We start from the raw sequence: 16561 nt of genomic DNA on the forward strand, positions 1-16561 counted from the left end.
GCGTGTGTGTATATAAATAATAACAACAGAATTATAAATCAAATCAGTAGCATTCCCAATGTTTGAATGAATCTCTGTATTTTCTTCAGAACAAGGCCGCAAAGATTAAGCTGGGTCTGTCGGAGCTACAGAATGTGGAAGAGCCTCAGTCAGAGGACCTCAATCCCCTGGTTTGTACAGACGACACAATGCAGTACAATAATCCGATTAGTTTACGTCGTACTCATCTCAGTTGATAAACATATGGAATTATGACTGAGAATGGGTATTCAAGTCGTCATTCGGTCATCACTTTTGGCACACTTTCACAGGAAGAAGAGCTTCAAGAGATCGTATCAAAGATCTCGTCAAAGTGTGCAGAGTGCGACGAGGCACAGGCTCAGATGGCTGATTGCAAGGCGGCCTATGAGAAGGCAGAGCAGAAGTACAAGCAGCATAAAGAGCAGATCTTCACGGCCGCAGAGGATGCAGAGCATGTCAAGGTAATACTTAAGACCAAGATCAGGTGACAAAGATAAACAAGTGATTGGAATCCTTCAACCTTAACTTGTGGAATGCCCAAATCATGTCAAACTTGTGAAACGTTTGTATTAAGTAAAAAGTGTCCAATTCAAATGAGGTTTTATCGTAACACCATCCTCGTGTACTGGGTGAATCTCATGCGTTATTCTTTCTGTGCTCTTCCTTTGGTCCCTTTACAGGACGAGCTGAGTAAGACCGATCAGGACGTGGGCAAGTGCAAGCATCACAAGAAACACTACGACGAGAAACGCACGGCACATCTCCGCAGCATACAGGCGCTCGAAGGCAACCTAGAGAGCAAGGAGCAGGAACTACAGGTACACTAAACTGAGACACAAAGAGCAACTTGAGACAGAGGCAGACATTTAAATAAGGTTTTTAAAAAATTTATGTTTTTTTGTCGGTTTTCAGTAGACATTATAGAGTGGGTCCAGGAATTAGATCAGATAAATATTACTCCATCTTAAGCACACTTGGCTTAAAGGTGGGGTAGGTAAGTTTCAGAAACCGACTCGAGTGCACTAAAATTTGAAAGTACACAGCCGAAAAGAATCCGCCCCAATTGGTTGTACTTTTTACAGTATTACGGCTTCCTCAGATGAATTTTTTGTATGGATTTTTTGTGAAAGCACTTCAGATATTCATTGCTATCGGGATGTTAAGAGCATTCCATGGAATATAACAAAAAGTGTATCTCGAGCCGGTTTCTCAAACTTACCTAACCCACCTTTAACTGTGGAAAGCATTTGCAATTTTCAGACAAAATCAAATACTTTTTAATTTAAATTCTGACGGGTTAATCTGTTTCACACTTTGTTTTTTAATGCAATGTTGAATTCTGAATCTTATAGATTTAGTTCCTTCTAGTATCTTCTGCATTGAATCTCAGAACCATTTTTTGTTGTTCACCCTGTGATTTCAGACGTCTGTGGCCAAAGCCACCGAAATCTGTCCGGAGCGAGTGGAGGTACGAAGGACAGCCAGGAGTCTGGACAACGAGATCAGCCGTCTCAATGTGAAGATCAGCACCCAGCAGAGGCAGCAGGGGAACCGTGACGAGGTAGTGAGGTATGTGAAGAACACCCTGATCATTAAAATGCAATGATGTAGTGTCATGCCACTTTATTACTTTAACACGACTGGCTGTTGTCTTGTCTTGCATTAAATCAAATAAATTCAATCTATGTTGCTTTCTCTCCAATCACTAGGCAGTATCATGAGGCTCTGCAGAACTACAAGAACATGGCAATGCAAATGAAAAACCTAAATGGCTTCATCCAATGTCTCGATGGTGTCATGAACCAGAGACTCCAGGTGTACTCTGAGCTCAGGAGGTCAGTTGGAGGCAAATTGTGTCCAGGAAAAATAATTGTACGCTTAACTTAAAAGCGTATACATTTATTTCATGTTTCTCTTCACCCTCACTGTTTCTTGGTTCCTAGATTTATTATCATGCTGCCATCTTTCCTTCTTTGTCCATTTGCTCACGTTTTTCTCTGCGTCCTCTAGGTTCCTCTCGGCCCGCTGTAAATATTACTTTGACAGCACACTGGCCCAGAGAGGCTACACTGGAAGTATGACCTTTAATCACAAGAGTGAAACCCTCTCTATCTCAGTAAGTTCATCACTCAGGTCACACCAGAGCAACTAAACAATATAGCAGCATGGCTAAAGTCTAAATGAGACCACTTTGATCTTTTTCTTTGATTGTCATAAACATGAGACATTACTGCTACAGTTTTTAAACCACGTGATGTAAAATGGGGTGTCCAAACTACGGCCCGGGGGCCAAATGCGGCCCGTAGGCCATTTTGAATCGGACATCAGCAAATAAAAAAAGTATAATGGAATATGGCCCACTAATGAAACTTGAGCTTGTCTTGTACTTCTTAAATATATCTGTAAACATATATTACACAGTAGTTTTCATGCGTTAATAAGCCCACTTTCAGTCAATTAAAGTTGAAAATATATTCTAAGTTGATAAGAAAAAAGCCCAATAACTTATTTACATAACAACCTTGAAATATACCCTTCCTATTTCCTCTTATGATAAGCAATCTGAGGCTCCTGTTTTAAGGAATGAGCTGCTAACAAAATAAATCCAGAAAGCGACGCAGGTTCTGGTCCAGGCTCTCGTCACCTCACGCCTACACTACTGCAACTCCCTCCTGGCTGGTCTACCTGCATGTGCCATCCGACCTCTGCAGCTCATCCAACGCCGCTCCTCCGCTCCCAGAATCCATTTCAAGACAATGGTACTTGCGTACCATGCTGCGAATGGATCTGGCCCTTCCTACATCCAGGATATGGTTAAACCGTACACCCCAGCACGTGCACTCCGCTCTGCATCAGCCAAACAGCTCGATGCACCCTCACTGCGAGGGGGACCCAAGTTCCCATCAGCACGTGGATTTGCTATCCTGGCTCCAAAATGGTGGAATGAGCTCCCCATTGACATCAGGACAGCAGATAGCTTGCACATCTTCCGGGGGAGACTGAAAACTCATCTCTTTCGACTCCACTTCGAGCGATAGAATGACTAACAAAGAACTGCTAACAGAGCACTTATATAGTAATAAAGGACTGGCTTATCTAAAGCCAGTTGAGTAGCACTTGAAATGTTTGGCTCTATGAAACCTGATGTCCTTATATGATTCTGTTTTCTTCAAGTTTGTATCTTGTTGGTCGAACGCACTTATTGTAAGTCGCTTTGTAATGTAAGCGTCAGCTAAATGTAATGTAATAATAAATGAAACCCTCTGGAGAGCTGTGATGTAGGCTGCTGTATCAAGCACAATTGACTTACATTTGATTGATTTAGCTAACTTATCACTTCACTTATGATGCAATAAACCTCACCTCTAGTGAGTGGCCCAGCCCTTCGAATATCTTTCTGTATGTGGCCCTCGGTGAAAAAGTTTCGCTTAGATCAAATGTTTTTGTTTGGCTTCTTTCCTCGGAAGGTGCAGCCAGGCCAGGGAAGCAGTGTGGAGTTGAGTGACATGCGCTCTCTGTCCGGAGGCGAGCGCTCCTTCTCCACCGTGTGCTTTGTGGTCTCCCTTTGGGCCATCACAGAGGCGCCTTTCCGCTGTCTTGACGAGTTTGATGTTTTCATGGTAATACGAAACCTATTTTGTTGATATTGCAAGTTTGTCTAGATAAGGTTGCACCGTGCCTAAATGGCATCTTAAAAATAGCATGGAATTACTATTTTAGGAAGGAGTTTGGAGAAAGTTCCTATGCAAGGTCTTGGCATTACATGAAATGGTCTCTATAGCCTTATTTATCAAAAGATAACATGAGTCTTGGTTTTCTTTAGGACATGGTGAACAGGAGGATCTCAATGGACATGATGCTAAAGGTGGCTTCTGGTCAGCGCTACAGACAGTTCATCTTCCTCACACCACAGAGCATAAGGTATTCACTGATTACATGTTTATATATTTGTATATCAAAGCAGTAGGACCACCCAAATGTGATTTATTGACTTGGTTATTGTTTATATATTCTTAATAAATGAGCTTTGATTAAGTAAATCTGTTCAGGAGTAAAGGTCATGTGATTTCAGTATGCTGCCTAGTTTCTCTGGGAAAGAGCACCAGACACTTTGTCTCCAAGTCACGGTCACATTGTCATGTTTGTTTTTTTTGTTTCAGCTCTCTTCCACAGAGCAAAAATATCCGCATCCTCCGTCTCAAAGACCCAGATCGTGGCATAAATGAACAAAGTAGTCAAGACGGCGACGATGAGTAGTAGTTCTAATACTAAGCAATGTTAAATGTTTTGTTACACTGAAACGGGTATATAATGTTAAGTTCTGTTATATAGAGGGGGAAGGATGGGAATTTTGTTTATACCTTGCCAAAATATTTGTTATAACTGGCACATTTCTAAGTTAATGATGTTGTTTTATGTAAATTAAAGCAAACGAGTTGGGAAAAATATAGTGTTGGTGTTTTTTATGCATATGTCAGGACAATTTCTGTACTTGTCTCGCTAATTGGAAGTCATAATTCAAGTTCATCTCACAGTACACACATAATCCTGCTGTCCTCTTCAGCCCATTCTCTGGATAAAAGTCAGTGTGATTTTAATCTGCTTTAAAACGTGAAACGCTTTTGGGGTCAGTCTTGTGAGGAGGAATGCTTTGCACCTTTAAGAGCTCTGTGCTAAATCCTCCACACAAGGCGGTCCGTTGGAATGCACTTCCACTCATGCACATAACATCTGCTGACAACATACCTGACCTCCTGAGTCAAGTGGTACTTTTTATGACATCCCTGAGCACTGCGATAAGCGGACAACATGAATGCCAAATCTGTTCCGTTGAGGTTGTTTGATAGAAATACAGCCTCAGGTGACACTCAATGTTCAAGCAGCAAAATATCCAACCCACTCTCACAAAAAAACGTGTAATAACTACATTGGTCCACAACGTAGGACGTAGTATTTCTACAAAAACGCCTCTGAAATTGTAAGATCCCTACGTTTCTTTTCACCATTCATTCCAATGGCTGGCGTCTATGTCACGTGATCTTCACATTTCTCCCTGCAGAAAAAAAAAACATGGCCGAACTTCGTTTTATTCTCGGTGTAAAATGCCTATTTAAAGTTACTTTGGCCATTAAAATGCGTTTTGATGTCATTTGATGCGAGAAATATGAGTTGTTATTTCAGATTATGTGTACAGTGGATGTACATGATCTTTAGTTTGCTAGTTATTACCAAGATTACTTCAGGAAATGGTGTCTATACAACGTTTTCATTGTTACCAAGGTGGTTGCTAGGGACGCTGCTATCGATATTATTTCTGTTATGTTGTGTAACTGTTTAATGGTGTTATCTTTATTGTTACCCCATTCCCCGTTAAAGTATAGTGTTGTTCCACAGCGCAAACGTATTAGTTTAACAAAACCTGCATCTAAAATGGTGCAGAAATGTTATTTTCCCCTGTGCAATTCCAGTCTCACATCTCACATCACATCGTCATTAACAAATACCGGAAACAGACCGAAAACACTTTATTCCGAGTGTGCTTGCTTTTCTCTTTGAAAGTCATCACATAACGGCATTGTAATACACGGTTCGGCTGCATTAAATGTTACATATCTGCCGTAGTTTTGTATTTATAGAGCCCTGATGAGAAGACTTCTAGACAAACATGAGGAACTGCCGCCAACACTGGAAACGTGACGTGGATCATAAATATATCAGCCATTAAGTACTTTTGCATCAAACTAATTCATTATGGAGAAATTAAACATTTAAAATGTGTCAAACAATGTTTATAAGCACAGTACAATACAAAAATAATAATTTAAGTTTAAGTAAATCATTTTTGATCAATCATTTACTCTATAGTCTTAAGTTAGTTTACTTAAAACTTTGGTGGTAATCAGTTTCCACAAAAGTTTTGAGTACTCCGAACTAATCGGGTTTTACAGTTAAGGTGTATCTGAATTATCCACGCCAGACCTGTTTCTGATCCACAAATAAAATGTATTATTATTAGACCGTTTGATCTCGTTTTTCAACGCGAGACTTAGAAATAGAAAGCGCGAATTCGACACGAGGGGTCTTCTCCAAGCTGTGTCGGAGTTGTGTGTGCGGCTGCAGCAGCAAATTAGGTAATTATTCACCGTTACCAGTCGTTCTAATTCACTATAACAACCACAACATTCACAGCTGCTGTCTGGCTTAATAGTTGTTATGTTAACAAGTAACCTGAGTTAGCCAGCTAAGCTAGCTTTGTAACGTTGCTAATTATTGCTGTAACCAAACAACGTTACTAACGTGCTGTCATTGTTGTCGTTTAACCTGTTAAACCCATTCTTTCACACACACATACGGGTATTGGGCCGAGGGGGACACCGTACTTCCGGTATCCGCCGTTTTACGCGAGGTGCAAGCAGCCGTACACCGTCTAGGTGTTGCTAAGCTTCCTGTACTGAATATCATAGTCTATTGCCTTAATCAATATCTAGTCAACTCTAAAATACCACACATATGCAATGGCATGATAATATCATTGTGACAAGTGGGGTATTCACCTGGTGTTTCCAGAAATTAGACGTAGATGCAGCCAAAATCGACGAAGGCCACTGTCGTTTTCCCATACATCTGCAAGGGCATGTCTGTAAGGGCAATCCGACAACCCACACAGCTCTAGTTTACGCTTACACCCCTCAAGTCCAGAGATGTAATCCGAAGACATGCAGCGATTTCTTCGGTCGTTAATTTAAAAAAAAAAAACGAGTGCGCTCTGCCTGGCTACATTAGCTAGCTGTTTATATTTGCACTTCCAGGATATTTGCACCTCCAGGAAAATGGCGTATTTATATATATATGGCGTGTGTTGCATTGTGGGTAGCTCGTGACGTCACTGTGTGTGAAAGAATAGACTGTATATATAAAGGTTAAACCACATCAATTAAAACTGAAGGTTTACGAAATGCATTCTTCTACACAAGCTAACCACAAAGTTTTAGTAGCAGAAGAGTAGCTGTTCAAATTCACATAACAACACCGTGCGTTCATGACAGCATGGTAATGGCTTGTTATTATGATGGATTTGATATTAACGAGGCGGCAGTTAGCAGCTAGCGGCTAGCTAGTAATTATGCTAATGTACACATCAATCGTTATGTACTTATATTACGCTGTAACAGGATCTAGTGATATCCAACAGAGCTTCATTTAGCATGAAAGAGTTATTGTGTATATATATATATATATATATACACAGTGCAATAAGCTTCTTAGTGTAATAATAAACTACGTTAATCTAACATCGGTAATATTAACTTTATTTAATACAACATTTACGGTACAAGATTTAATCATACAGCCCATGTAGTATAATATTTTACAAATGATGAATTACAGCAAACATGTGCAATATATCCATTATTACAGCTCCGTGGGATGGCAGTAACGGCCCGTCCACACAGCGGCGTGCGCTGACGCTTGCCGGCGGGCGTGTCTGAAACTCGACCAACAACCAATCACATGAATCTCCTGCCCCTGACACACAAGCAGCGGTTTGATTGGCTAGAGCTTGTACTGGCATATGATTCGATTGGCTGACGCCTCGCCGAGGCGTCAAAAGTTGAACATTGCTCAACTTTTGCAGCGAGCCACGCCAGCTACGCTCCACGTCGCTTCCCACGATGCATTTCGGCTAAAAGTGACGTCACCCCATTCAAAGTGAATGGGGAAGCGTCAACGCACGCCGCTGTGTGGACGGGCCGTAAGGCTATATGGGTCCGTTCTTATTGTGCATCCATGGACGCGGTCCCGTGGGTTAGATGCGCGTTCATAATGCAGAGGGAAATAGCTCTCAGAATAACGTTATTAGCACATTTTTACAACTTGAGGAACGAATGTTTTTAATAAGGGCTATACAAGTGTTCATACTGGGTTGTTTATTTAGTTTAAAAGAAATTATCCAACGAGTTACAGACCACTCTTTCCCAATGTAAGTCAATGGGGAAAAGTGTTTCCGGGCCCAGCAACCTAAAGGAAGTGTAGTACCGCCGTTTGGCCACAACGAATATTCTCATCAGACTCCGGCGCACTTCCTGGGGGCTTGGTCTACGCGCGTGAAAAGTCAATCAAAGTCCAGTGGCTCCGCCCCAAAGTGCCAGAAACTTTTCACGCGCGTAGACAAACTCCGCGAGGCTGACACTTCCGCGAGTGAGCAAAAGGGCTCTCTTTAATCTGCGTGCGAGGGTCATTTCATGCGCGTGTAAAAGCACATTTTCCACTCGTGAGTAGCTTGTTTTGCACGCTAGAATATTAACCCAGATTAAACCCCAGCGAGCGGCTATGCGCTCGCTCGCGGGAGTGTCAGCCTCACTTGCTCGCGGAGTCTGTCTACACGCACGTGAAAAGTTTCTGACACTTTGGGGCGGAGCCACTAGACTTTGATTGACAGCAGCCAGGAAGCCCGGATATGGAGTCAGATTTGGGTCAATATTCTAGCGCGCAAAACAAGCTACTCACGAGTGGAAAATGTGCTTTTACACGCGCATGAAATGACCCCCACGCGCAGATTAAACCCCGGCGAGCGGCTATGCGCTCGCTCGCGGGAGTGTCAGCCTCACTTGCTCGCGGAGTCTGTCTACACGCACGTGAAAAGTTTCTGACACTTTGGGGCGGAGCCACTGGACTTTGATTGACAGCTGCCAGGAAGCCCGGAGTTGCCAGGTTTGATAAATGCCTGAACTACCAAGAGCCGAGGAGTGACAGCTGCAAGATCAGTTGGACGAGACTGAATGGTAAAGTTGTCCATAAAAAACTATTATATTCGTAAAGTGTACAGTTACACAGCTATATATATATATATATATATGTATATATATATATTAATTAATTTGATATAAAGAAAATACACATTAATTCTAGGAGTGCAATACTTTTACAAACACTATAGTAATAATATGCATTCATTATGACAACATCATACTATTACTATAGGAGTGTTCTATAGTGTGTTCAAAAAACAACTACAGAAACACTATATATTATACTATAGTTATACTATTTAAAATAATATAGGACTACAAAGATCTAGATACATAGTATTACTATTGAAATATTATAGGGCTACTATAGCTAATAAAATGGCACTACAGAAACAATTATAGTAATACAATAGCTGGTGAAAAATACAAACTTACTAAAGGACACTATACAACTCTTATAGTATACTATAGTAATACTATAATTCATTTATAGTTCATTTCGTAAGGGAGGTGCAGACAGCAGTTTTCGACAGATACAGCCCACTCAAAAATATATTGTTTTATATAAAATGCATTAAGATATATATATATATATATATATATTAGCTGTACACTTTACGAATATAATAGTCTTTTATGGACAACTTTGCCATTCAATCTCGTCCAACTGATCTTGCAGCTGTCACTCTATATTGACCCAAATCTGACTCCATAGGGGGCGACTCGCAGTCAACTTCTCACTTCAAAACATAGACTTTATTTGGGCGGGCCGCCCACGTATAGTCTATTAACTAACTCTGTGGTAGCTGTGGCAAGTCCTTCCGGCATATGCCACAGATGCCACAACTTGCCGAGGCATCTGCCGCTGCTCAACGGGAGTTGCCACAAGATGCCAGAGTAAGAGAAGGTTTACTGTAGCTGCCACTCACCTTCCGTGGAAAATGCAGCTATTTAAACCTGTATTTATCGTGTAAAATGTCGCTGTTTAGGCATGACTTTATCGAACTGATCTGTACACAGGACTGATGTGCGATCTCTATTTTTCAAAAAGATTTTCATCATTTCTATTCAATTTTACTTGAAGCATGGTTTGCTAAAATAAACAAACGTGCTATATTTATGATGAAATATTGGCGAGTGAGGGTTGCAACGCCCTTGGCAATTGTCGCTTCTTGAGGGGAGTTTCCACTGCTTGCTACGATAAACCAGGTATATGACTAGTAAAGACAAATAATTAACAAATAAATATCTGTATGGACACAGCAACTTGTACACTGGTGTTATTAGACTTGGCTACAGACTTAGGGCAGCTGTAACTGATTGCAGTTGCCACTGCTAGTGAGATGCTAAGGTTAGTATGAAGGAGGTCCTTGATATATTTCCATTAGGCAAAGGACATATATTTGCCCCATGCCTTCAGCAGCAGCAGGCCATTCACTTTGATTTGATCCAGTTATGAAATGTCATCATTTCGACAATAAAGAAATGCTACATAAATGTTATCTTGCATGTTTTATCGAACCATCTCCGTTTCTAACTTTCAATATTTAAAAAGAGATCTCTCTCTCATCTGCGTGCGGGGGCGGGGCCTCACAGACATGCTGCTGCGCTGTGCACACAGTTCTGCCGGTAATGAATATTAGGATACATTTTGTGAGGAAACTTTTCCACCAATAATTCCAAAATGTATTCACTTCAGGTTTACGAAAGTAACTGTATTCGGATTAGTTGTTTATCAAATGTAACGCGAGCTGAATACAGTTAGGCTACTTGGTATTTGTATTCTGATTACGTAACGCCGTTACATGTATTCCGTTACAACCCAACCCTGTGTACAGATCATCAGTCCTGTGTACAGATCAGTTCGATAAAGTCATGCCAAAACAGGGACATTTTACACGATAAATACGGGTTTAAATAGCAGCATTTGCCACGGAAGGTGAGTGGCAGCTACCGTAAACGTTCTCTTACTCTGGCATCTTGTGGCAACTCCTGTTGAGCAGCGGCAGATGCCTCGGCAAGTTGTGGCACCTGTGGCATATGCCGGAAGGACTTGCCACTGCCTGCAGATGCCACGAAATGAGCCAGGCCCTACTGCCTCTGGCTGGGTGCTGGCAGGTGGAGGGCAGTGATCCCTTCCCTTCTTCCCTCAATCTTTGAAACTAATGTAAGTAGAAGACATGGCACTGTACATTTTCGAACATTTAAAATATTATACCACTTAAAAATAAGAAATATTACTTTTGTTACTAAGAGTTCATACTTATTATACCTGTGTCACCTTTCACACTATAGCTGTTGTAGAGGCTAAGCCAACGCTTTAAGCCTCTGAGGATTCGCTTGGTGGGTGTAATTGACGCACACAAGTTTTCTGCCGAATAAAGGTCAGAAACAAAGTTTCCAGTTTGAAACAGTCCATTTATTTCCATTTTACTGGTTTCCATTTACTTGCTTCTTTCCATATTCACCACACGATATTACTGTTTACACAATACCTTTGCTTTGCTTGTAATCCCGTGTTTGTGTGTGTGTGTGTTCTCCGTGTGTGTTCTCCGTGTGTGTGCTCCTTGTGTGTGTGTTCCGTGTGTGTGTGTTCAAAAACTGTATGGGCCTTCCGGCGGAACCTCTCCCCAACACACATAGGTTCCTACCTTTATACCCACAGTTAATTGGCTCCTACAGCTGTGATCATGAGCTATGGGCTTTGTAGATACAGGTCCCTGGGTGAATCGTGGTGCAGGGCCCTTCTCTTTTTGACCACAGGGCGATGCACGAAGATGGTGGGTATAGCCTCTGCTCTCAGCCTAGTCTTGCCCTTTTTTCTCTTGACAAACTGGTCTGCATCAACATGTGCCTGCGGAGTGACTTGAGGTTACTTCACACACAGAACAACTCAGTTTTGTCTGCCCACATACATATTCCATAGTGGTTGAATACACAGTATTAGGAAACACTTTATACTTACTGGACATGTTATACTCATTACATACTGTATATAAAATATGACCAAGAATGTGAGACAACTTTATAGAAATTCATATCACATCTGTTACTGATGCCATTTGTCATACTTTGTTAAACTCACAAATAATAAAGTTCCATAACTTCAGTTCGGAAAAGAGACCACACCTTATCTCCCCAAGGCAATTTCCCATCCAATAGGTGTGCTATATAGGTGTGAACAACCATTTCTCCTGTCTGTTACTCCCTCTTTCAGCACAAGAACCAGAGGGGGATTCAATGGAGCCTGAATACATGCACTGAGACCCTCACCCTGCACCCTGAGTCTCAACTCTGTGTTTTTCAAGCCTTTCCCTGTTTTTTTGTATTAAACAAAACATTAAGCTTTCCCAATGGTGTGGTTTTCGTTTGGTGAAAAAGTGCAAATGCAGTGTTTGTATATATTTACATCACATATTTTGTTGCTGTTGGTCGTGAAATTGCTCCTGCTGACTTGAGCCAGCCATTTTTTCCTCCGCTCTGTGTCAGTGGGGAAGCCGTACATTCGTACTCCTTTCTCTGAGCGATTGGAGCATCCCCAGGCAGCACAGCAAACCATGGTGGCGACTAGGAGGCAGCACAGCAAACCAGGACAACACGGAGGAAAAGGCACCGACAAACTGCATGATATGCTATTCAATGTTTATTGAACTCCATGTATTTGCAATGGATGTTCCTAAAACAACACATTTAACATCATCATCATCATCATCATGCTGCTGCTGCTGCTGCTGCTGCTGCTGCTGCTAGTCCTTTGATAGTCACCTGTCGGTCTCCTGTCCTTTCTGAAAGCCATAAAGATGACATTAGTCATTTAGATAACTTGTGTCCTCAATTACCATGGGATTACTGAAACTACCATGAATTTAAGAAAATGGTAGAAATGAATCTAATCTGAATTGTAAAGCATTACTTTAGATCCCCTCCCTCTAAATGTATCAATAAATATTAGAAAGTGATGCTCCTGACTACCATACAAGTTTAAGAAGATAATATTGGTTTTAAAGAATTCAAAGCTATAAATAAACAACAGGCTCTTTAACCAAGGCACTGTTAGCCTAACATGTAAACTAGTTGTTCACACTAATCCTAATATTATTACTTAATATTAGCAAATTATTTTTTATTTTTTAAAACATATTGATGTAAATACATACACATATCGATTTGTTGTATAAATATTGCAAATCAAAACCTTTATTCACTAATGATCACCAAAAATCGTAGTTCTATCTCCTGTTATCAATGCATTCACATTGCCCGCCATGAACTTCCGGGGAACGATCCTCGTCTACATGAACCACGTGACGATAACCGTTTTTGGACTTCCGTTGTCGTAACTCTTCTATTATATGGCTCTGGGTCAGTCACAGTCAGGGTAGTACCCCTCACTGCAGTGCGCAGTACCTCAAGCCCCTCCTTCTCAACCTTTGAGGCACGTGACTAACGGCCCCTCCTTCTCAACCTTTGAGGCACGTGACTAACGGCCCCTCCTTCTCAACCTTTGAGGCATGTGACTAATGGCCCCTCCTTCTCAACCTTTGAGGCACGTAAAAAATTACGTTAAAATTAAAAAGTCAAAAAACAAATGAAGGCCCTTTCTTGAAGTCATAACTGAAATAATTGATGCAATTAACATGCAAATATACATTAAAATATGCTTTGAAGGCTGTTAATGTGTTTAATTTGAGTTTTACATTTTTAAATGCCGTTGCCATGGCGACAGATCACTCGCCATCATCATTGGTATCATTATATATATATATTAACATATATTAATATGTTAAAATAGTTAATACTCTGACGCTATGATTAACAGAACAGAACTGTGAAGATTGTCACGTGCCTCAAAGGTTGAGAAGGATGGGCCGTTAGTCAAGTGCCTCAAAGGTTGAGAAGGAGGGGCCGTTAGTCAAGTGCCTCAAAGGTTGAGAAGGATGGGCCGTTAGTCAAGTGCCTCAAAGGTTGAGAAGGATGGGCCGTTAGTCAAGTGCCTCAAAGGTTGAGAAGGAGGGGCCGTTAGTCACGTGCCTCAAAGGTTGAGAAGGAGGGGCTTAGGTTGAGAAGGAGGGGCCGTTAGTCACGTGCCTCAAAGGTTGAGAAGGAGGGGCTTAGGTTGAGAAGGAGGGGCCGTTAGTCACGTGCCTCAAAGGTTGAGAAGGAGGGGCTTAGGTTGAGAAGGAGGGGCCGTTAGTCACGTGCCTCAAAGGTTGAGAAGGAGGGGCTTAGGTTGAGAAGGAGGGGCCGTTAGTCATGTGCCTCAAAGGTTGAGAAGGAGGGGCTTGAGGTACTGCGCACTGCAGTGAGGGGCTTCTCCAGTCAGGTCGAACCGGATGACAGCGATGACTAACGGATGACTAAACGGTTCGTGTCGCTACCAGTCCGCTGACATGGCGCGTCAATCAACGGTAAGTTTTGCCCATTACTTGCCCAGTATTACTTTGAATATTATTATTGTGATTGAGGATTAAATCCGCTTTGAAGACCACCGTTTTATATCGTGCAGTTTAGCGGCGAAATAACGTCAGTCAGCCAGCTAACGCTAGCTTAGTTGAGTTTATGCTAGCTAAACAAGTAGTGGTTGTAGTCTATACAGCAGTAATTCATATATTATAGCCTACTGCTTTGGCACTAACGGTTGATAACCGTTTATGAAAATAAAACCAATTGAACTGTACTGAAATAATGACAAGTTTTATAATTGTCTTGGGCTCCTGCTGTGTTTTTAAAGCCTTTGTAAATTATCGATGCTATTTTCTATTTAGCTAACGTCGAAGTAGTGTATGTGAAATCAACCTCACAATAAGATGTGTGTATATTACAATTATTAATGTCATATTTCAAGATGATTACTTAGATATTACAATATGGTTGGTTGAGCTGGAGTTCATTATTGAGCTTACAAGTTAACATCACAGTCATCTGAAGAACGAACCCAAACCTTGTTGTTTTTATTAATTGTATTACAAATTGATATCAAATAAACAGTAAGCATTGGTAACACAATTTCTAAAGTTACAGTAAAATAAAAAGGACCCTGACTCGGACAATACACAATCCAACATGTTCAACAGAAGAGAATCAGTTATATTGTTTGTACACATGGTACTTTACATATATATATATATATCTGTTTGTTTAAAGTGTCCAGGTGATGCAAACAGGCTGGACCAGAGAGGGAGAGACAGAACTGGACTCCTCACAGCAGTGAACTTCAGCAAAGGTACTAAGACTCTTTTTTCATACTGTACACAGAATCAAGAAAGATATTGGTTTAAATGAATGAAGTATTGACTTTAATACACTGATATACATTCCATTAAACAATACTAAATCCTAGATCACCTACACATCAGTTAAGTTGAGGGTTTTTTCCATGCAAAAAGTCACATTTAGATGTTAACAAGCAATATGACTTTGTCAGCTTTCTAATTTAATGTATTGAAGGCAAAGATATTTAACACATAGTGAGAACTGCTACAATTTATCTCTCAATATTGTCTGTAAAAAACGTGGTAAAAGTGATTCTTTCAGTGAGACAACAGAGCAAGCTTCTACAGTTGCACTACGTTTTGACAACAGTTAAATATTATTTTGATAACATATATTTCAATGTTGATGAATTTCATACTGTTCATTCATAATCTGATTACAATTAAAAAATAATTATATCAACAGCCCCATAACACACAAACACACCTCTTTCATAAATAACACACTTGTTCTGCAATAATGTTTTATGTTTCCTGTAATTTTTGTTAGGAAAGGACATGCCCGAAAGACACGACATGTTCTCCTTCTCTGAGGGTCAAGAAGAACATCCAAGAGGAACATTAAAAGCTGATGTTATGAGATTTTAAGACCAGTACAGGACATTCACTAAGAAACTACTTTTATTGTGAAAACAAAGATCTGCACACCGAATATTTTTGTAGTCTATCAGGACCATCATTTGTTTGTGACGCTGCCTGCACCTCAGAGAAGGGGTGGTTATAGTCAGGCTTATAAAGTGTGGCGAAAAACATAGTCAGCTGATCGAATGCACCTATTTCCACATCTACACTCCATCAGCTGATTATTTCTATTTGCCTCACTTTATGAGCTTCACATCACTTGTGCCTTGTACCGCAGAGTTTGCAACGTCACAAATAAATGGGGCCAATCTTCAGTCAGATGTGAATGTGTAATCTAACATTTTCAGTAAGAATAATGGACAAAATGAGTGCAAATACAAATACAATTTATTGAAATGTGAACCAAAAGTTAATCAAATGTTTTAAATAAAAAGCACATATGGACAGAAGGTGTAAACCTATTAAATGTATAAGTAAACACATTTAGTCAAATAACGTGACAGACTAGGCCTGTGCAGTTGGTATCAGCTTTGCCCAGCATGGGCTCCTTCATCAGCCCTGGTCCTCCTCGCTGAGGAAAGACCCTCAGTCCTCTCCAAACCAACAGAGTAACAAGTAACGACATGACTCCCAATATTAATTGAAATGCTTTTATGGATTTAGAAAATGATTTTATTGATTTAAAAAATAGTTTTATGTATTGATTTAAATTGACATGCATCCGCTAAGAAAAGTAGTCCGTTGTTACTGTTTGAACTAACGTAACAAAGGCAGGAACTGCTTCGATAGTGTTTTTGAGGAGATTTTTGATTACAGATTTGAAAACATCGTTGCTTGCACAATGTGCACAAAGTAGCACAATTCATTATGTCAAACCTTGGAAAGTATCTAGATATCCCTGCCCTAATGCCAAAGTAACTGGCAACTGAATACGTG

General features: G+C 40.6%; 1 protein-coding gene and 1 long non-coding RNA gene across 2 annotated transcripts in view; both read left to right on the forward strand.

The window, feature by feature from the left end:
- The window catches only part of LOC117439831 (structural maintenance of chromosomes protein 6), a 37344-nt gene extending 32883 nt beyond the window's left edge, over positions 1-4461 (forward strand). The window contains exons 19-27 of the mRNA XM_034075929.2: positions 90-170; positions 312-482; positions 702-839; positions 1445-1590; positions 1731-1856; positions 2032-2137; positions 3489-3641; positions 3845-3942; positions 4182-4461. Coding sequence (XP_033931820.1) covers positions 90-170; positions 312-482; positions 702-839; positions 1445-1590; positions 1731-1856; positions 2032-2137; positions 3489-3641; positions 3845-3942; positions 4182-4278 — 1116 coding nt within the window. The 3' untranslated portion in view covers positions 4279-4461. The remainder of the gene's footprint in view (positions 1-89; positions 171-311; positions 483-701; positions 840-1444; positions 1591-1730; positions 1857-2031; positions 2138-3488; positions 3642-3844; positions 3943-4181) is intronic.
- A 9641-nt stretch (positions 4462-14102) lies between these two features.
- On the forward strand, positions 14103-15977 carry LOC139433102 (uncharacterized). Its single transcript, XR_011642667.1, has 3 exons — positions 14103-14179; positions 14916-14994; positions 15534-15977. It is a non-coding gene; the product is annotated as an uncharacterized lncRNA (long non-coding RNA).
- Positions 15978-16561: the final 584 nt, after the last annotated feature.

This window comes from Pseudochaenichthys georgianus, chromosome 24 (genome assembly GCF_902827115.2).
Source record: "Pseudochaenichthys georgianus chromosome 24, fPseGeo1.2, whole genome shotgun sequence".
NCBI lineage: Eukaryota > Metazoa > Chordata > Actinopteri > Perciformes > Channichthyidae > Pseudochaenichthys > Pseudochaenichthys georgianus.